Raw genomic sequence first — 23,069 nt, 5'->3', positions numbered from 1 at the left:
TTGTTTAATCCATAGACGAGACCCAAAGCAGTGAAAATACATAGAGCAAATAGAATTTGGGTTCCATTAAGAAACAGTTGGAAGTTACATTGTAACTCCTAGGAATTTTAAATGAGCTGTAAAATAGATACACCCAGGTCTATTAGTCTGCTTTCCTTGCTTTAAGCATCCTACAGCAGAAATGTTTTTCTAGTTTTATGTTACATATCTGATGTCCACTGTCAGGTGGTAAGAAACTCTCCATATTTTAAGGAGGAAATGACAAGGAGCTGGATGTGTTTTGGTGCTGATGACAGGTGACAGTAAATACAAATTATGTGGTCTAATGTGTTAGTGTTGACATCTCTCATCAATTGAATGACAACTATACAAACCTGGGAAATGTGTAGTACAAATATCACTTGGATTCTAAGTTAATAAAAAATAATCTTTCTTAGAATCTATACAGTTAGATAAATTAGGAAGATAACATATCAATTGTGTTCCAAAAAAGCAATGAATCCATTGCTTTATATATAAGACTCAATTATATTTATCACATCTGAGTTGCCAGTTACAGCAGCGACAAATATCTAACAGCAGTGTAATTTATTTATAGCAGTGTCAATAACATGGTCATCCATTTTGACTACTTTTTCATGACAATTTATCTATAGTTAATTAAAATATTATCTAAAGTTTCCCTGATCAAACAAAAATATCACATAGTTCCATTACATTCATGCCACAATCTGATAATGGATGGAAACCTTTTCAAACATGAACTGCCTAAAGCAGCGTTTCTCAACCTCTTTAAAATGGAAGAACCCCCAAAATAGCTTTCAGATCTTAAAGAACACCTGACAATAATAACAATATCAACAGTTCACAGTACGTTTGCATGATTGTCAATTGAAAGAATGCTTATTACATTGCTGGCCATTGGGATTATAGATAGCCAAAAAGGTGTTAGTGGTAAATGACTTGAGGGGCACAAAATGCTCTTTGTTCAAGAAACCCCTAGCAACCTCCCAAGGACCCAAATCCTGGTTGAGAAATACTGTCCTAAAGCATATGTAAGATGGATAGAAAAAAACAGTGATCTCTGGCAAGTCATTATTATTGGTCATTATTATGAACATTATTTTTTGGGCAGTATGGTAGCTCAGGGGTTAGCACTCTGGCCTTTACAGTGCTAGGTCCCAGGTTTGAATCCCAGCCAGGGCACTATCTGCATGGAGTTTGCATGTTCTCAACGTGTTTGTGTGGATTTCCTCTGGGTACTCTGGTTTCCTCTCACATGCCAAAAACATGCAGTTGGGTTATTTGGCTTCCCCCGAAAAAATTGACCTTAGACTGTGGTACAGACATGGTAGGGTTATTATATTGTTAGCCCCTTTGATGGACGGTTAGCGTCATGACTATTGACTTTGTACAGTGCTGCATAGTATGATGGTGCTATATAAATACTGTGTGTAAATAATTATTGGTCATTATTGATTAAATAATTGCATGCTGTTGTGTATAGATAAATCAACATTTTGTGTTCCTGTAACATTCAAGGATCTTATAGATTATAGATAACTTTCAGATCCTTCTAAGGTGTTCCTACAAATCATCCACATCATAGGACATGATGTCTGACAATGACTCAGCCAGAGCCATAACAGACTTCATTTCCAAACACTCATGAGCTAAGTGTCCTTTACCATTCCTTTGTACCTGATATGTTTCCCTCCTTTGGTTTCAGCAGAGTAATGGTTGAATCAAACTCACAGAATAGTAAAGCACTTGCAATTTCCTAAAAATAGCTATGTAGGTTCATGGTCCCAACATAGCTCAGTTCCCTGATAAAAACAGCTGCCACTTGCTAGGCAGACAGAATGAGAGTTGCAGGTCCTGCCAAGGACACAGGGAGCTGATCAACCTACTTAGGGACTTTCTATTCAGCACACTTCAGACCTTGTCTGTTCTTGTAAGTATTATAATATTATTTTAACTTTATAGAATAAGAGCGTTTATTGGGACAGTGAATGTTTATAACTGTAGGATATTATTATATATGTTACAATGGGTATACAATATTTGGATTTGAATAGAGCTAACTGTGTTGCAAATGCGGGTTTCATTTTTAGGCATTTATATTCTTGTTTTAAGGTATTCTATTGATTGTAGTGTTTGACACTTAGATATTTTTTGTTTTTTCTGTTGATTGCTTTTAGTTGTACAGTTTATATAAATAAAAATACCCATATAGCTTGATTCAACTTAGGGCACAGTTGTATTAAGGAGAAATTAGTATTTGGAGAAAGAGAGCAAAAAAGTAACACTGGGATAAAGTGAGGGTTAGAGTGTCTAGACATGGCCCAAAATTTGTACTAGGACAGATTAAAGCATTGCTTGTGATTAATAGGACATGTCTGTGCTTACTAAGGGTATGATAATGATGTTCTGAATATCACTATTTCTTGTTTTTACACAATATATTTTTGTAAATGTGATAAAATGTTGTGTTCTCCATAGAACAATGCACGCAGTGTGTGAATGTCACACCTGTACATTGTCTAAGTCAAAGTGGAACCAGTCATGTTGGAATGCAGTTTGAAAACAGAGAGTCAGATATCTTAGCACCCCATATTCAGCATGAGAGATAAGTCTGGGTCAGACCACACAAAAATATGTTACCAGCATCTTGTTGGTCAATAGAAGTCAGCTGAATCATAGATGTAATATCTGCTCAGCATCAAACCTTTTCATTTCAGTTCTGATATATTTTGGAAACCTAAAGTATATACTTCCTAGCTTTAAAATGTTCTGTTGGATAGAAAACGTAATGGTATGGACCTCTGGCTAAACAAATTCTTATTTTGAAGTGGGCTGCCACTGCTTACCAATTAATGCATTTGCTAGTTTTATTTATTTACCTATATTTATATAGCGTCAACATATTACGCAGTGCTGTACATTAAATAGGGGTTGCAAATGACAGACGAATACAGACAGTGACACAGGAGAAGAGGACCCTGCCCTGAAAAGCTTACAATCTAGGATTGTGATATGATATCTTTATTTCAGTTCTGATATATTTTGGAAACCTAAAGTATATAAGGCTAAAACTTTCTGTTGGATAGAGAAAGGAATGGTATAGAGCTCTGGCTAAACAAATACTTGTTTTGAAGTGGGCTGCCACTGCTTACTAATTTATGCATATACTAGTTTTATTTATCCATTTGTATTTATATAGCGCCAATATATTACACAGCGCATGTCCATAGTCATATCACCAGATGTCCCTCAAAGGTGTTCATAATCTAATGTACTCACTATAGTCATATGTCATTAACACAGTCTAAGGTTAGTTTTGGGGAGAAGTCAAAATAACCTAACTGCATGTTTTTGGAATGTGCAAGGACCTGGAGGAAACCCGTGCAAATACAGGGAGAACATACAAACCCCATGCAGATAGCTTTTCCACTGGCTTCCTTTATCTTAAGCTACGTACACACGTCAGATTTTTATCGCCCGATAATCGGCATCGGCCAATTATCGGGCGAAAATCTGCCGTGTGTACAGTCGGTGTCGTCCATCGTCCGGACGACCGACCTGCCGGATCCACGGACGATGGACGACAGCCGATCCTAATGGAAGTGAAGGGGAGAGCGCGCAGCAGGGCGCCGCTCCGTCGCTCTCCCCCCTCCCCTCTCCATAGAGCATGAACGGTGCTGTATGTACAGCACCGTTCATGCATCGTGCACTCCCTTGTCGTTGGAAAGGATCGTGAAAGATCCTTTCCAACGACAAAAATTGGCAGTGTGTACGCAGCTTTAGGCAAAGACCCAGAATGAGTATTCAGATTAGGAACTGATCTTTTTCCACAAAACATATACTATGTTACCTTTTCAAGTCCCTATTTATGATTCATTTTTACAGATTGCTTTATTAAGAAATGTTAGTGGTAATATCTTATTGGTCACTACAGCTTACTGTCAACTTACTCTCAATTTAAAACATTATTCTTTTTAATTAAACAATATTTTACCATATGCAGCCTTTGGTGGAATTAAAGCTAAAGCACAAACTTTTTTTCATTTGAAGCTGAGTGAGCTGTTTTCTATTAGAGAGATTTTCCTTCTCTTCATGTCTTATAGACCCCACAGGAAGGGAGTTTCCATCCAAAACAAGGAAGTATCCTTTAATACAGTGGTCGCCAACCTTTTTGGTCCGGACCACTAAAATCACCGGCTACCGACTACACATGCGTGGGGAGCTGGGTGTCACACAAAGTGGGAGAAACCTCCCCCAGAGTGACGTCATTATAGCATAACCCTGCCCCGCGGATCTGAGCCTGAGATGGGAGAGTGGGCGGGTTGTGCGCAGGGACACAGCCCGCCTACCTCCCTGAGCAGAGAACTGTACTGGGGACGTGGTCCACGGCTCTGGCCGGTGTGTCCCCCCAGTGGGGTCCTTTTCTTGACCCCGCTCGGGGGTGCACCAGCCAGAGCCGCGGATCACCAAAATTTTCTCACAGACCACTGGTTGGCGACCGCTGCTTTAATACAGTTGTTACCAGTATAAGCATACCCATTTGAAAGTTGTCAATCAACTCTCATTCCAATGACAACTCAAGCTTTTGGATTTTTCTAACTTCCACATAGAAAATTAATGGTCTGTTTGTAATCTTTATCCACGATTCACTCAACTAAAACCCTAAATTCACACATTTTGCAGACTACATACTAATATAAATTGTATGAATCATGAGCAAAGGTTTATTCACACATTTGGTAATAAAATGAAAAATGTTGCCAAACAACAAGATGGATCTTGAAAACATTTAGACCCAAAAACAAATAGAGATTTTGAATCTCACAGGGAGACAGACAGCAATATAGAAAACTTGAGGTTCTAAACCTTGCTGTGCTGTTTCTGAAACAACAGGTACACTTTAATAGCCACATATGAGGCCTCTGAAATTCTGTAAACTGCTCATTCCTTAATTACGGAAATTGTAACTAATATTTTTTTCTCCATTATCCTACATTTTCTATATTCTTTATATGGATATCTTAACATTCTCCAGCCTACTTTAGGTTCCCTATTCTCATTTGTATATTTTAGGAGATCTATTCTTTCTTTCACACCAGGCATTGTGTATGTGAAGTGGTCATGGGTGTGGTATATATGACCTCAGGGCCAGCCAATAATATTCTGTTTAAAATGCCTGGGATTCTTCTATAAAGAAGACAAGACCAGCTCAGGACAGCTGCCTAGTGGTGGAGGAGGCCACATCCTGGAGCCAGAGGACAGCTGCAGAGGACCTCAGTGCAGTGTGGATCCTAGAATACTCCAGCCACATTCCTATGTTAGACAGAATTTTGCAAAGACTAAAATATAGCATAGTGTGATCTATTTTTCTGAGATTAGTCTTCCACACCAGTTGTCTCTAGAAGAGGTGTGACATATTTCTATTTATTTTTTATAATTCTGTCTGTGCAAAAAGAGTAGCAACGACTTTCAGAAATCTCTCAAAAACTTTGCTTGTATAAAATATTTATTAGGCAATATGGAACAAGCAACTAAATCTCTGTATACATCATTACAAGGGTCTGACGTAATATAAAATACCTGTATGGGAAGCTTGAGATGCCATTCTATAACTTCTGGATATAAATATAATTCTCTATAATATTTCGAGTGCTAAGGATGTTACATGTGAATATATTTAGCTGCATTGCTCCTGTAGAGCATCTGTGAAAAATCAGGATAACAATGGTGCCAGGAGTGCAACCAGCTTTCACATCTTGTTACCAGCATTATAAGTTTACACTTAGCTTTCTTGTTGTATTACAAGAACAAGGTAACTGGTTTCTTTGTGGTCAATGTGTGATTATCAGGGAATCCTAATCATGTACCAGGTTGTGCACCCAATGACCAATGTATGACCACCCTAAATTAGACACCCAACTGCTGATGTCAACCTTATTATTACACAGCATTTATATAGCGCCATCATATTACACAGTGCTGTACAAAGTCCATAGTGATGACACTAACTGTCCCTCCAAGGGGCTCACCATCTAATGTCCCTACCATGGTCATATGTCATTTATACAGTCTAAGGTCAATTTTCAGAGGAGCCAAATAACCTAACTGCATGTTTTTGGGATGTGAGAGTAATACCGGAGTACCTGAAGGAAACCCGCGCAGACACAGGGAGAACCTGAAAACGCCATGCAGATACTGTTCTGGCCGAGATTCGAACCTGGGACCTAGTAGTACTGTGGTCAAGCAATACACATTTAGATATTTACCTAAGCACAATTAATAATAAATTTTAAGACAAACCCTGACTTTACCTCTATAGCTGCAAAAACTTTCAAATAAATTATCCTCAAGCCTTACAGTAAGAATACTTTTAGCTTTCTTTCAACAGTTTGCCATCTTATCAGTGACTTTAGTGACTTCTCAGAGTTGAGAAATCATGAAATTTGGGGATCAATTATTCTACAGTGTCTGCATTTACTGAGGGCTGTGAGTGTTTGATGGTAAACATATTTACTGCTTGTTAACATAATAAAGATGTTGCAACTGCCATAGCCTGGCCAGTTAATTGTGATACACAACTGGATACAATACACAATGGACAAAAATACAGAATGCCTAAACTCCGTGCATAAAAAAACTATTGTGTTAGAGAGCAAAGTATCATTTTTGCTCTATGTATATGTGCCTTGGTGGGCTAGGTGCTTGTGAATTAGCCATGCAGTTACAACTGTAGCCACATGCAAATATTACCTGCAGTCCCTCCTTGGCACACAAGAGAAGTTTGCTATGCACTTGGGAGAAGCCAGCAGCACTTTCTTTCTTGCGCATGTATGAAAGTGGTCCAACAAACACATATATTTTTAGTGGACTAAGAAGTGTTAGAAGCACAGTGAGTTTCTTTTTTTCTGTCTGTGCCTTTCTATTACTGTAATCCTTTTTATCGTAATTTCTTTTTGGGATCTCAAAGGGATAAAATATTGGAAAATATCCCTAATGGAGTGACAGTCAACAATGAAAATAATGGCACAGGTTCTAGTGTTTCCATACTTTTCAAAACTAAAAGAAAGAGTTTTGGCTAGAGGTAGACTTTAGTCATTTCAAAGAGCTTCCAACATAAGTACAAATAGCTGAACCACAAATGGAAAATGAATTTAAAAGTAATTATTTTTATAAGATCCTTTCTATTTTTTTAGAGAGAATCTGCTACATTTACTGTATGTTATATTTTAGTAAACTCTTCTGGCATCTGTAACATAACACTGTTCTTTATGGGTATCTATACAATAGAATTTGTACCCATAAATCGGTGCGGCTGTGAATGGCTGACAAATATAAAGTCTCCTAGATTAGACTGACACACTGGTTTCTTATCCGGCTATTATGAGTGCCTAGCCATCTATGAGAATTCCACAAGACAGGCCACAGCAGAGGCGCCAGAGATTACTGAGGCCTTTGTCAGAGCACATATTCCATTCACTGCAAGAGAGGATGTGTCCGGACTGCCTCTCCATTTATCACTGACTGCCAGGCACATTACAACCAGGGCAAATATTGTGACAAGGTTACATGTTGGCAGTGGCACTTGTTGAGTGATGACTTCTACAGCTTGCAACTTGAGATTCCTATTCTAATTTTGCTCAGTTCAAATTCATGAAATAGGAGGGCAGAATACACCTCATCAACAGAGAAAAGTAAATGTGACTGCTTTGCCCACAGCAACAAGTTACATTTTTGCTTTTGTTTACTACACATAGCTAGTTTTTTCTTGCAAGCTATTATAGGTAGCATTTGCACCTAACTGCAAAGTATTACAAATGCCCAACAGCATTTTAAAGTGTACAGTTCATCCAGAACAGACATTTTTTAAAGCTGTGCAAAGGTCCAATTTATGTTGCTGCACTCTCTTTAACATGATTAACATTGACACCAAGTTTTCAAGCAAAGTCCAGAACAGTTTAAGTAGTCATGAACTAGGAGTAGAGATGTCACCTTTAAAACCTGCAATAAATTTAATTTGAACACATCACATCACTTGCCTTGAATTCAAATGTGTACATACAAAAAAAAGCAGATAAATAGAGATGATAGATAGATAGATAGATAGATAGATAGATAGATAGATAGATAGATAGATAGATAGATAAATAGAAGGGACTAAGGATGGGTCTATTGTGCTAACAGAATTCATTGGACTGACATGAGCAATATGAAGTGCGGGCAGGCAGAATAATAACTACATGAAGCTGGCAGGGCTGCATTGTGTCCAGTCTCTGGAATGGGGATTACAGAGGGGACTGCAGACACTAATTCTGGGTGCCCAGTCTGCATGGGTTATGCTGAGTGTGCAGTTTGGATTATAGACACAGGCAGGGCATCACTGTTGGTGTTCCTGCTCACTCTACAAAAACATAGGACCATGATGGATGCAAACAGGTGGGTTTTTATGTTCTGCACAACTACTTAACCCTTGTGAGCTTTATAGAACAACACACATTCTTTTTTTTTTATTATTAATGTAATACTGATTTCATTTTCAGAATATAAATAACAGTACTTGTTACATAGGATTATTTATGGCAACTTGGAGATATTTGTTTTACTATAGCATATTTAATATGTATACCCTCAGTTGCTTCAATACTACAACTCCCAATATGCTCATTGTGTGTGTTTTTAGCATTGCTGTTATTAAAATGGTTTCTATGCGTTTAGTAAATACATTTTATATTCAGATTTCTTTAAAGTACAGAAAATATTTTAACTAATTTAAGTATTGCTTCTTTATTTAAATGCATTTTGATATGATGAGTTAATTTTTTTAATATTGGACATTTCCTAACATCCATTGGATATATAAGAAATTTGACGGTTGGCTGGATTATTTTATGATTTAAAGGTCTATATTGTACTTGATTGAAAAGAAAATGAAAATATGTGCTACTAAAAATAGCAAAGTTGATTGTTTACAGTTGTTTTATTACTTAGCCAGTAAGAATCTACAACAGTTATATTGATTCTGATTTTTTTGGATGTTTATATAGTTTTAATTCGTTTACTGCAAAAATGGATTTATACAAAATACAAAACAGACTGTAGGTTTGTAATAATGGTTTGTTTAATTGGATTTGTTGATTAATTTCAGAGGTGGACCTGTTAAAGGGGGTTTCATCTGTGGTTTGCAGTACTTATTTAATTACACAATGACAGTCCTGGATATTACTTATGCATGTTGGATTGGCAGTACTAAAGAGAGCTTACAACATAGGGAACCTTAAAAAGATAGCTTTTGTAGAACTATAAAACTTGATATCTATCATGCCATATAGCAGGCAGTACTGGATGAAATTTGTTGTTCTCTATCTTCTTGTGTTGGAACCCACTTTTCAGTTCAAGCATAAAAATGCCTTATAATGTAGATAATGAGAAGAGCTCTGGCCCTGGTCAGCATTATCCAAACTGTATTATAAGAGCTGAAAAAAGTAATGGATATGTTGAATGCACTCCCCTATGCATGACAGATGGAGCATGTTTCTATAATACCTCTATCTTTGTAGCTGTGCCTGTCAGGATGGTATGGTCTTATAATGCCATCATCTATTTTTGGAGTTCTATATTTCACAGCAGCAGTGAAAGAGCAGGTGTTACCTCCACTGCTAACCAACTGAGCACAGATTTGAGGTAAATCTGTTTTTCTCCAGTCAGGAGCTTCTTGTGGGATCCAGGCCAGTGAAACGCATAGTTGGCATGTTTTAGGAACACATGATGATTATTTTTGGTAACCTTATCTTGTGAAAAGTGATAAGAAACTGAGGAAATGTATGTATGACATGCTGTATGGTCTAAAATAAACAGACTGGATGATAAAGAAACACAGATGGACATTGTTGCTGGTTTAACACATGAATTATTGCTTTAATGCTTTTACGGAGAACTAAAGACTCAGATTTCACTGTAGATTTGCATAGGCGTACTGACAGGGTGCCCATTCCCACCTGAAATGTACCAAACATTAACTGCAGGGAAATCTTCATAGTGCGTCCCACTTTTTTCTTAATTTTTGAAAAGGGTTATAACCAATGAGTTTTACTTTTTGCTTTGTGCATTCCATTGGGGACATTTCCTTTACTTCATGTTACCAGGATAAAACAAAAAGTAAGAGGAAATCTTTTGTTCTAAATGTTCCGTCTTGGTGATGATGGTCACCAGGACAAAAAAAAAGGGGCAATTTCCAAGGAAGGACCACATACGGCAATAAAATTTGACATTTGTTGCAAACCTTTTCTACACTCTCCAAAACGAAAAAAAAGCAACTTACTATACAGTTTAAGGACACATAACTAAATATATTTGCCCCCAAAAAGTTCAGCTTTTCAACTTCAGAATTTGCTGTTTTTCTAATGGACTACTAGTTTTTCTGTTTTTCTAATGGACTGATACTAGATGTATAAAGCTGACAAAAAACTAGGTCAGTTTTGAACAAATCATAAGCTGACTGTAAATTCCAAAGTCAATGCAAAGGTAATATTTAGTTTTTGCTTAGTCTGAATTAGAGCTTAGCTACATGAGTCCAAAAACACTATTAATGACAACCTTATCATAATTTGTGATCCATTTAGGGGTTTTTAGTGTTCCCATTCACCTTGGCATAATCTAGCTCCTTCTGTTTTATTTTCCATCATAAGATTTTTTTAAAAAAATAACTTAAAATTCTAACAGGCAGAGTGAGAGTGAAAACTCTCATAAAGACCACAGCCAATGAGCCGACCCAGCAACTCAACTGCAGGGTTTTTTCCAAAAAAAAAAACCTAAAAGCATGGTAAACTGTTACTTTACCCTTTCCTTAACCAACCTATCTTCCTGCTTTGAGAAAGTGAAGGCAAGGTGCAAGAAACAAACTTCTCACATCTGTAAGTTTGGAGAAATCATTCATCCCTAAATAATGCAACTAAAGCCAAACTAAAAGGGACTATTGCCAAGTTAAAAAGTATTAACGGTGGCACCTAAAAAAGATTGTTTGTGATCAATGCTGTGCTGCCCATTACTCCAATCCTCATGGTATTGCAAAGGATTTCAATACTACAATCTGTGGTTGCACATGCTGGCGCCTTCCTTGCTATTAATAATATTGTTACACAGTACTTATATATAGAGCTGACATATTACACAGCACTTTACAAAGTCCATAGTCACGTCACCAGCTGTCCCTCATAGGGCTCACAATCTGATGTCCCTACCTCAGTCATACAGTATGTTAATGTCTTTATGTATGTTAATGTTTAATATAGTAGTGATGTATGAGGCAGCATAAAAAACCAGAGAGCAGCATCCAATGCTACTGGAAATGTCTAAATTGAAGATTCTTTGGCCCAGGGCTGTTTTTTGTCAAAAGCGATATAATCGTCAGCTAGGTTATTTCTGCTCCTCCCTCCTCTCTCAAATCACTTCAACTGATGGTCAGGTAGGGACATGTCTTTAAGGAGGAATAAGTGGGTAAGTTCATTAGTGGGCTGGGGTACTTGAAGATCTCCTGCTAATCCCTCTATAAATAGGATCCCATGAGTACAAATAACAATTGTACTGCAATTGGCAGTCCTGGTGTGCACCAGAGCACAGCAGGAGAGCGCAAATCTAATGGGACTAACAGTTCCCATGAACATTATGAATGAACAGTTAAGACAACTGAGCATGATTTTGTTTGGTATTTCTCCCAGAACCCATCAATAATTACCATCTGCCTGTATTAGAGCTGGGATGACATATAAAATGATGCACTTTATTCATCACTCAATGCTCTGACGAGTTTATTGAGTACTAAACACAGTGTGACTGATATAACACAAAAGTATCCAACATGTATGAACAGCTTAGCTATGTAGCAGTGTACCACTTATTGAAGAATGATTTGTAATGAGACACAGTTTTTGAACTGTTCTAACAAGGAATCCTAATGTCACTTTTGCAGATGACAAAATTCATAACAGGCCCACCAGAAAAAGAGCATCACAGAAGCTTTCAGTAAAGAAAAGCAGACCTATCCCCTCCGTGAGGGAATTATCACATTTTTTTGTTTCTATGAACAGTTGTTTGTGAGGACTTTCGTGACACTTTTTGACATCTGAATCGTGTGTCCAATAGAAAATCAGTAAGTATGCAAATTTAGACTTATTTTGGGAGACAATGGAAAGAGCTGTAAGGACATCTAAAAGTGTAGGAATCCATAGATTTTAGAGTATCGGATTTTAATTACTTTTTTAGGAACAAGGGAGAGGAAAGGTATTTTTTCCTATGAGTTAATGCATTCAAAAATTACTTATTACCCTTTACAGTTGTTGTTTTTTTAATAAAAAAAACTCTTTGTTTTATTTCTGTCAATTTAAAAAAGGTTATTCATCTAGTTAATACTGTGTCATTTTGTAGAATCAAGATTGCTATTTATTAATTTACATAAACCTGTTTCTCTAGGACATGCTATTATATTCGTAATGCATACCTGCCTATTATATAGGCAATCCAAATGGGGATTCAGGTAAAGAGATTGCTGCTTCACTCTAAATTCTGTTCTGTGGGGTTTACAGTGAAAATTATTATTATTAAGTTTCATTGAACAGTTTGATCACCAAAGTGTTAAGAAAAGTAAAGTTAATGGACAGTCACTCCAAAAATTTAGAAATATTATTGTACGTAAGGTTTCATGTTTCCAATTGGATAGGAATTGAACACATTATCACTTTACCTAAGCTTTTGGAAATCATTACTAATTCTAAATTCAGAACTATGATACATAATACAATGCTCTGTCATGTTGGTTTGTATGACCGCTATGTTCTTACAACAGTTGTTTATAGTTGAAGTTACAGAAGGATGTGCCTGTTTGGCAAATATTTCCATTTTTTTTTATGTTATGATATGTTATGAGTTTTTTTATATGTTTTCTTTCAGATTCAGAAGACAACATTTCTGATTAGAATCTTGGAAAGGTATGATAAATCTCACAAATATTTAGATATCTTAATAAAATAGTTCTGTGGGGGGGGGGGGGGTGCCATTGAAAATTCAACCAATGAACTTCTAATTCTCATTTCTAAGTTTGGAAAAAAGTTTGGAAAAAAGAAAGTCTGCTAAAAGGTTTGAAATTTAGGCTCCTAGAGGTGTAAACGCGTACAGGAAAGGTTTTAGAATTTGTTGGTGGTGATTAAGCATGTCTGCCCCTTCCTGCCTCTCACATATCCTGTTGTCCAATAAGTTAGCCCACCATAATAATCATGTAAATATATATACAGTTACAGTTACTTTTGGCCATTCATAGGCAAGAGATGCTAATGTGCACAGTATATCTGTGTGTCCTAATATGGGTATGGGTGCTACAGATACTAGCTGTCTAGGTAGCAGTTAAAATCTATATCACTTTAATTTCTTTGGTAATAAAGTGTAAAAATCATTTAATTGCTCTTGGAAAGTTTTTTTGTTTAATAAAATGAAAACATTCTAATGAAATACATGTGAATATACAATGTAGTTTTGTATATGAGCTAGTCCTAACCATTTTACTGAGCAATAATTACATTAAGAAAACAGGGTAGACATGTTAAAATGTGTTTTCTTACTTTAGATGGCAGACAACATGAAGTTATCTAAAGAAAAGAAGCCTGATGCTGATCTACCTTTTCCACCTCCCCCTGAATCAGCACACCATTCAGTAATAGTAACCGGTGCACAGGATCAAAGCTGCCTGCCTCCACCTCCACCACCACCAAAAGAGTCCTTTTCAAAGTTCTACGAACAGCGGCAAGTCAATGAACTCAAAAGACTTTATCGTCATATGCACCCAGAGTTGAGGAAAAACTTAGAGCATGCTGTGAATCAAGACATTAATGAATTATTAAGCACAGATGAGCCTAACCAACCAGCTTCAGTCAATCTGGATGCAGTGTTACCTGGAGAGGTGCAATCTATGCGCTGGATCTTTGAAAACTGGAAGCTGGACACTATCGGAGAACATCAGCGTAGTCGGAAATTGACTGAAGAAGAGACTGTACTTGGTGGAAATGTCAGAAATACATCTCAAATGTTTCAAGGTCAGACATGTGTAGATAATGATAGGTCCTCTTCTGCCATACTTGGAGAGGATCAAAGAAAGGGTGATGTGAAGACGGCTCTGTGGCTGTTTGAAACACAGCCACTTGACTCCTTAAACAAAATTTATCTAGAAGAGACTGAAGTTCAAGAGGCTGTTTTAAAAGATGCAGTTGAAAAGGGTGATGTAAAGGGTACCAAAATGCTTTTTGAAACACAATCTCTTGATGAAGTAGGCCGTTGCAACTCTGTAGATGAACAAAGTATCCTTCAGCTCAAATCTGAAATACAAGAGGTGAAGGGAGATGTAAACAAAACCATTAAACTGTTCCAGACTGAGCCTCTCTGTGCAATCAGAGACAAAACAGGGAATATTCATGAAATTAAATCTATTTGTAGAGAGGAAACACAGACGAACAATGTGAACACAGCAAGATGGCTGTTTGAAACCCAACCCTTGGATACTATTCGCAAGGATACCTCTAAAGTACAAATTATCAGAGGGATTTCATTGGCGGAGATGGTGAAGGGTGGAGTGAATGCAACAAAGTGGGTATTTGAAACTCAACCTTTGGATACAATAAAAGAGCACATAGATGATGGAGTATTTCATGCATCTGTAGACATAATCCAAGGAGGGGATGTCTCAAAGCAATGCAATGTTTTTGAGAAGCAAAATCTAGACTCCATAAATGGCAACGCTGACAGTAAAAGCAGAGAAGAAATAGTTGCTGGTGATGTGAAGTCCACACTATGGCTATTTGAAACACAACCAATGGAGACACTCAAAGGAAGCTTGGAAGTTGGCCAGCTAAAAAAGGTTGAATTGTTAAGTGAAGAAAAAGGAGATGTGAAACAAAGAAAACATGTTTTTGAAACATGTTCACTGGACAAAATTTCTAAGAAAGAAGAAACTAGTGAGCAGATCGATGCAGATACCAAAGATATTGTTAAAGGGGAAGTAAAGTCATTTAAAAATCTATTTGAAACAATTCCCCTTGATAGCATTCAATCTACTAAGAATATTGAAGGCTCTAACCAGGAAGATGTAAAAGTAGGAAACGTGAAGGCAACTCAGGCACTGTTTGAAAACACACCACTTTATGCTATTGAAGACAGTTTGGGCAATTATCATGAAGTCACATCTGTCAGTCGGGAGCAAATTGTAAGCAGTGATGTTAAAAATTACAAATGGATGTTTGAAACAAAACCATTGGATCAATTTAATGATGGCACCCAAAAAGTTGACATAATTAAAGGTATCACTAAGCAAGAGATTGTGTCTGGAGATGTAGGAACAGCCAGGTGGCTCTTTGAAACTCAGCCTGTTGATGTCTTTTCAAAAGATGCACAAGGTGAAAGCCAGAAAGAGGTCTTACAGAAAGGGGATGTGAAGAAATGCAGATGGCTTTTTGAAACCCAACCTGTGGATATGTTATATGATAAGTCAGAGAAACCACAGAAGGAAGCTTTAGTTCAGGGTGATGTTAAGTCCTGCACTTGGATGTTTGAAACTCAACCATTAGATTCCATCAAAGACCCAGAAGAACGTTACATAAAAGTAAGCAGTGCTTCTCAATGTGATAAAGAAGGGGTCAATGTCAAAACAACCAAACATTTGTTTGAAACTGAACATTTAGACAATAATACCTCTTCTACGGAGCTCCCAAAAATTATGAGATATGCAAGTCGTGTTGAAATTCAATCAGGTGAAGTATCTAGAGTAAAGGAGATTTTTGAATCAATGCCAAATGAACATGTTCCTTCATTAAAAACAGATTTTCCCACAGAAGAAAATATACAAATCGGCTCTGTAAACAAATTCACCTGGCTTTTTGAAAATTGCCCAATGGATTCTATGAAAAACAACAAAAATGGATTTCAAGAATTGCCCTCTGAGAAAGAGATCCAAGGTGGTGATGTTGGAGGGAAAAAATTCATATTTGAAACTTATTCTTTAGATCAGATCCAACAAGAAATTGATGAAAAGGAGATTAGCAAAGTTCAAGAAACTCTCACCAAAGGAGATGTTAAATCCTGTACCATGCTTTTTGAAACCAAGCCATTGTATGCTATACAGGACAAAGATGGTGAATACCATGAAGTGACATCAGTGAAAAAAGAAGAGATCCAAAAAGGAGATGTGAGAGGTGCAAAATGGCTGTTTGAAACCAAACCTCTTGACAGGATCAATAAAGATGAGGAAGTATTTGTCATCAGAGCTGTTACTCAAGAAGATATTGATAAGGGCAGTGTTAGGGCTGCACGGTGGAGATTTGAAACGGAACCACTTGATACCATAACTGATATTTCAAAGCCTGTTGCAAGAACAGTTGATGACATTCAAAAAGGTGATGTTCAGTTAAATAAACAGCTTTTTGAAACAGAGCAAGTAAGCCAGAAGAAGTTTGTCCGACTGGTTAGTGTTAGTGATGTTCAGAAAGGGAATGTTAGAACTTCTACTTGGCTCTTTGAAAACCAACCCATTGATAGCCTGAAAGGGGAGGATCAAGAACACCAGGGAATAATTAAAGTGCACAGAGAAGATAGCCAAAAAGGTGATGTTAAGAGATGCACTTGGTTATTTGAGTCTCAACCACTGGATAGCCTGAAAGATATGGAAAATCTAGCAACATCTCAGACCACAGAAGATATTCCAAAAGCTAATGTAAAAAGTACCACATGGCTATTTGAAAGCACACCTCTTGACAAAATTGACTTGAAACACTCAACTAGTATTGAGCAAAGTGAAATAAACATAAAAGATACCCTTAATGCTTTCTTCTCCTGCAAAATCATTCAGAATAAAGGAATTGCTATAGAAAACACCCATGGTGGGAATGTGAAAATGATAAAATACCAGTTATCAGAACAAACTAAAGTTGATATCCAAAAAGAAGAAACTGTTGGTGGTAACCTTCAAAGGATACTTTTACAGTTACTGCACAGAGCTGATGTTGAACCCCATGGGCTCCTAGTTGAAGAAAGCGATTCCAGACATTTACACACGACCAAGTTAAATCTGTTAAACACAGTTCAGTCAAAAGAAGAAGCCAAAGAGTCTGTAAGTGATGATGTAGCTAAAGCCCTTAAAATACTGCTCAATGAAGATGTCTCTTACAAAACTGGCATTATAATGGAAGAATCAGAGAGGGGCTCTGTGAAAATAATCATTTACTCTGTTTCATCACATTGTAAATTTAATGAAGCCGGTGAGGTCATTGCCAAAGGGGATGTAAAATCCACTATCGGCTCTCTCATTGCTTGTAGTCAGGACAGCAGAGCAAAACTCTCAGTGACACGAGAGCAAAATGAAAAAGGAAATGTTCAGTTATACACAAGTTGCATTGAAAAAGGTGATCTGGGGTACCTAAAAAGTTTGCAAGCTGAGTCAGAGATTGATGCACTTACACTATCTCAGGGAGACTCTAATAATAAACAAATAAACCCAATTAAGGAACATGGTTCAACAATACAAAAAGATAATCAAATCACCAGAGAACCAGAATGTGTGTATATTTCATCCACACCCGTATTCTTTCCTGTACAACCTCAGCAACAGGTGAAAACATGCAATACAGCAGATATTGCTAAAGCTACTGACAATCAAAAGGCTCCCATTGGGTGCAAAGTAAACAAACAAGAAATCACTCTGAATAATTCAAAGCAAGCCAGTTCTACAGTGCAGAAATCTGCAACCAGCAAACACACCACTGAAAATGTGAACCAGTCTACGTCACTTAAAGGGAGTTGTGTTGGGGGTCTAACATCCAATACAGTGAAAGAGACTTGCAAAGATAACAGTGATCTTCAGGCTGCATTGTCAGATTTGCGTCAAGTCACAGCAGAAGCCAAAAACATTCAACAACAAGTTCAGTGCAAGATCCAAAAAAACAACCAAGAAGTTCAGCTTAAAAAACCGGATATCCTGGAGAATACTGTGCAACCTGTTCAAGCAACATTGCATCAGGAATGTTCATCTGCAAAGCATACCATAAGCGTCACAACTAAAGCTCAAGAAACACGGACATCTTATGCAAGTCTTCAGAAATCCACAACCTCCACTAAAAAGGTCAGTGTTTCTCAAGAGGAGGAGAAGGAGACTGCACAGGGGAGTAGGGGGGTTTCTGCAGAAGGAAATAATATTATTGCAGATAATGCTGAGTCACCCATACAAGCAAAACAATATTTAAATCCCTTTATTGCTGATGAATATAAAACACAATTAGAACAAGAGGAAAGAGACCAAGAAATTGTCAGAGGAGATGTAAAGGCAGCAATCAGAGCATTGCAGAATGCCTCAACAGAGCAAAAAGTAATAGAAAAGGAAGACGTTGTAAGAGGTAATTTAACATCTGCCCTTCAGTCCCTCCAAAAATCTAATGTAAATGTATCGAAGGGTGACTTTAAGGCTGCTATGATATACAGAAATGCAGGTCAGTCTTATGCCACAAGTAAAAAAAATGAAAATGATCAGCAGGTTAAAAATGAATCTTTCATTAAGGCAGTAGAACCATCTGACAATGACTCTCCTCCTTCTTCAGCTGCTGTAACTGGACAAGAGATGTGCCAACCCCTCAACACAAGTAATGCTGATGCAACGAAAGATGACCCTGAAAAGATGAACGATCCTATATCGAAGTGTCCTGGACGTAATAACCAAAAGGCAAGTGAAAATACACCTGACAAGGATGTGAATAATATAAATACATGCCAGTCAACACAAAGAAAAAAGCCAGTGCCACCACCAAAGCCAAAACATCTTCCACCTGTTAAATGTCCTCCTCCTCGTCACAGAACTAAGGCTCCCATGACTTCAACACCAGCTTCATCCCCACCACCAACTACCCGAACTGATCACTGTTGTTCCACAATTTTACCATATCCAGGCAATGAGTCTGAACAGACCCATGCGCACACTGATGGTCCATCTAAATGTACTGATCTTGGGATAAAGGAAAATGAGGTATCCGATAAAGAAATGTTTCCTCACAATACAAATTTGACATACAATAAAAGACACACCAAAAACCAAACCTATAAAGATGAATGTACATTGATGGCAGAAACTCAGAATACTACATCATTCAGCGATGTAATATCTTGTACAGCACAGCCAGGGCAGTTAGAACCTATTTCAGAAGAAAAATCCACAATCCACCAACCAGTGGAAAATAAACCACTAGAAAAGACAAAAATCACAGAGTCAAAAGATAGTTGTAACCACAGTGATTCCAAAGGAGTCGTAATGAGAGTAAAGAAAAGAAGAGAAACAGAAGATGAAAAGCGAAAACGATTATCTATCCATATGGATGAAATTATGAAGGACAATATCAAAGCAGCAACAGACATTTTTGAAAACTTAAGAAAGCAAGATGAACTTGAGATGATTTTGAAAAAAGTGGACGAATTTGAAGAAGGGACCAGTAATGTGGATGTGAAGTCCGTGAGGGGTTTATTTGATACTGGTCCTGATTGGAATGCAAGCGGTAAAGAAAGTGCAACCTCACCTTTAAAACAACAGAAGGTGCGCAAAGAAGAAAGCTTTGAAATGCTAAAGGATGATACAGAAAGTGTCTCATCAGTGGAACTTGCTTTTGAGGATCTTGAAAAAGCAAGTGTTGAAATCAAAAATTTAAAAGAACAAACATTAGCAAGACTTCTAGATATTGAGGAAACAGTTAGAAAGGCTCTATATTCTGTTTCAAATTTAAAATCAGAGTCTGACATTACAAGTCTTTCAAGTCTTTTTCGAGAATCTCTTCAAACTTCATCAAATACATCCAACAATATTAGAAAAATTAGCATCGTTTCTAGTAAGTCAAAACCAGAAAGGACAACCCAATCATTTGGACAAACATATGTGTACAATCAAGAAGTAACAGAAAATAAGAAAACAGAGCTGGAGTTGAATGCTGTTCCAAATCGTCTGTCTCCCACATCCCCGTCTTTTATTAGCATAGAGTCTACAGCCAGAAAGTCAACGCAACAAAATGGAAATTGTTCTTCTTCAACACCGAGTTCAAACAAAAATTGTCAAGATGGCACAGACCCCTTCGTCCAGTGGGGTACTTTAAGTAATAATGGTCAATGTTCCCCAGCTATCCTACTTGGTATTTCACCAGTTTATGAGCCAAATAACAAAATGAACATTAACACACCTTCAAGTCCTGGCTCTCAACGCCAAAAAAGTGTACTAGAATTGAAAACTGGACCTAAAGTAATAGGAACAACAATTGTGACAGAAAAATATGAAGAATCTGATCAATATGGTAACAATATTATAAGGTCTAAGACATCTACAACAGTAACTAAACAATCAGACACTCAGAGTTCTTCGACGTATGAAGTTGTATCAGCTACTCCTCGGTACGAGGTGACTGCCTCGCCTCTCCTAAGAAGACATGTAATGCCATCAGCAGAAGATTCCAACAGCAAAGGAAATGACACAGGTGTTGTGTTTGTTACTTTTGCCAATTCAAAACCAGCGAAAAAATAATAATTTTATTGCAGAACCAAAGAACACATCCTATTTTTATCCCAGACTGCTCTAGTCATGTTATATAAAACTGCAATGAATTGTCATACTTGGTAAATGTTGACTGAAGACTCCTGGTAATAGGATTCTGGTTGTGATTTAAATCCAAACACTTTATTAATAAAATTAATATGAATGTCCAAATTCTGATTCCAAAGATTTACAACTTTAAATTAATTTTTGTCAGTTTCTTTAATGCATGTTACACTCTGGGTCACAAAACAAATTTTATATGTCAAATGCTTCAAAAGGAAATATTTTGTCATCTGTAGAACTATGTACAAAACAAAGGCCTGCATATTATAGGCCAGGACAAGTAATCTGCAAAAATTAGGTCAGTAATGGATTTCCAGCTTTTTATTTCTGCTTTCTCCAGCTACTATTACTGGTAAATGTGTTTTTTTCAGAAATATGGTATCATGTAGGTACATGCATTAAAAAGGTTTAATAAAAAAATTAGATATTTTTTCAAAAATTGAGTATGTAAAGAAATGAATTTTTTACCTGAAAGTGGTTGTTATTTAAGGAAAAACTTGGAGAAAACCAGTGCAATGGTAATATTTATTATCCACCCTGCTAAAAACTAAAAGGGTTGAAAGCTGGTTCGTTAGGGCAAAAAGACCATCACTTTTTACCCTAGTAGGTCAATTAAAAAGTTTAAAAAGTAATTATTGTAGGGATAGTGCTTAAGTGAGCATTTTTAAAGTGCCAGGTAAATGTTCTTTAAACCTCATACATTGGCCTTGAAAATACCAAAAGAATGTCTTAATTTAGACAACACATTTGTCTTATTTGTCCTATAAATTTACCTAAACCCCATGACAAACTTATCCAAACCCCCACAACAACATTTTTTTACTAGATGATGTGAAATACAACTCCCCACACACACACACATACTTGTCAAACTTGCCCAGTATTGTATGATTCATACTTAAAACCAAAATGAACATCTGTAATTTAATACCATGGTCCTAATTTTTCACTTATTCTTTCTATTATTATATATTTTATGCTTTTCCTAACATACAATTATTTTAGAGTATTTAAAATTCCAGATTAATTTATTATTTATCATGCCAAAGTGATGTTTTTATAGATTTTTTTGCCTCAAAATGTTACATTTTTAGAAAAATAATGTACCTTTGTATATTTACTTTTCTTAGAAATTGTTTTGTATCTCTCATGCACTACTGTCTGTGACAATCTCTTTGTTTTTACTGTTGCATAATAAACAAACGTATTTGCATTAAATATGTTTTTTTCTATTTTATTCTATTAGTAGTCCTGCCTCCAGTACATAGTTGTTTGAATTACCTTTTATAAAGCAGATAATTGGAATAGAATAGAGGTTTAGGTCATAGTAACCTAACGGTATTAGTTATTTTAAAGTGGAGATAAAAACAGAATGCTTTGATCTGATTGTTGGCTGAAACTAACTATAGTTTTCTTCCAGCATCCATACTAACTTTAAAGATACAGATCACACTGTTACCTTTAATGTGACACTGACACCAAACTTATGGCTCTATTTATAAAACAGAGAATTCCCCCAAACAGTCCGGGTGGGAATCACTTACTGCCATTGAAACATATGGACCTGGAAAATTCCCATGCAGGAATTCTCTGTTTTTAAATAGAGCCCCTGCATACAAAAAAAACCTTTTACCAATGCATTGAAAAACACTGAGCTGCACAAATGTGTGCCTTTTATATCTGCTTGGTATTCAAATGTAAGAAGACAAAATAATTTATATATAATTTTTTGTGCCAACTCTATGCCAACTAATGTGACAAGTCCTTGAACAATATACTTTTTTGACAATCGGTTAAAACAATTTCCATGACCAAAGAACATTTCAGAGTTAGGAAGGATATTGTTTCAGGTATGGAGGAGTATTTAGAGGTGAGAACACATTCTAATTTTTGTTTTAATTTTATTTGCTGCTGATACTTACATCAGGATAGGTGAATATACCTAATGTACAAGTCACACCCATGCATTTTCAAACAGGTTTTCCATATTTTTGTTGTGGTGCTTGTTCAGATCTATACAGAGCATTACCATTTGATCACCCAAAAAGTTTTTGTTCATTTGTTGATTTGTTAACACATGGTAATTAGACTTAGGTTGGGAATAACAGCACATGACCACACATGATAACAGATCTGCAAAAGAGCATCAGAAAAAAGGGTACACAGATACATAGGCATAAATAAAACCTTGGTTTCCTTATAAAACATTTCATCTTGGTGCAGATTAGAAACGTGTACTCTTCTGTTCCTGCTCTGTGCCCGGTTCAAGAAATCCATTGATTGAGTGTTGTCCTCTGTTCTGCTCACTTAAGAAAAACAAAACATAGCTTTACTGGTGACTGCAGTAAGCAATCTACCCAATAACACAATCAGTACAACTCAAATTGTTCAAAGTAGA

At 36.7% G+C, this 23,069-nt stretch overlaps 2 protein-coding genes across 5 annotated transcripts in view; one reads left to right on the top strand and one right to left on the bottom strand.

The window, feature by feature from the left end:
- The first annotated feature begins 1,833 nt into the window (after positions 1–1,833).
- On the top strand, positions 1,834–21,889 carry XIRP1 (xin actin binding repeat containing 1). 4 transcript variants are annotated; one of them, XM_072412566.1, is made up of 5 exons: positions 1,834–1,954; positions 11,987–12,166; positions 12,964–13,001; positions 13,634–18,169; positions 18,642–18,784. In XM_072412566.1, the coding sequence occupies exons 4-5, from the start codon at positions 13,634–13,636 to the stop codon at positions 18,648–18,650; spliced, it is 4,545 nt and encodes a 1,514-aa protein (XP_072268667.1). In that variant the 5' UTR covers positions 1,834–1,954; positions 11,987–12,166; positions 12,964–13,001; the 3' UTR covers positions 18,651–18,784. The 4 variants fall into 4 exon arrangements, with proteins under 4 accessions (XP_072268667.1, XP_072268664.1, XP_072268666.1 ...); XM_072412563.1 differs by having other exon boundaries at positions 13,634–21,889; XM_072412564.1 differs by lacking the exon at positions 1,834–1,954 and adding an exon at positions 8,328–8,457 and having other exon boundaries at positions 13,634–21,889.
- Positions 21,890–23,069, bottom strand: part of LOC140331503 (solute carrier family 22 member 13-like) — a 13,618-nt gene continuing 12,438 nt past the window's right edge. Inside the window, exon 10 of the mRNA XM_072412568.1 lies at positions 21,890–22,977. Within this exon, the coding sequence (XP_072268669.1) occupies positions 22,896–22,977 (82 nt within the window). The 3' untranslated portion in view covers positions 21,890–22,895. The remainder of the gene's footprint in view (positions 22,978–23,069) is intronic.

The sequence above is a fragment of the Pyxicephalus adspersus genome, chromosome 5 (genome assembly GCF_032062135.1).
Source record: "Pyxicephalus adspersus chromosome 5, UCB_Pads_2.0, whole genome shotgun sequence".
NCBI lineage: Eukaryota > Metazoa > Chordata > Amphibia > Anura > Pyxicephalidae > Pyxicephalus > Pyxicephalus adspersus.
The sequence above is the reverse complement of the archived record's forward strand: the minus strand, read 5'-3'. Positions and strand labels throughout refer to the sequence as shown.

What these genes read in the sequence shown, in the direction of transcription:
- XIRP1 (XM_072412563.1), top strand. Translation starts at nt 13,634, where the DNA reads ATGGCAGACAACATGAAGTTATCTAAAGAAAAGAAGCCTGATGCTGAT.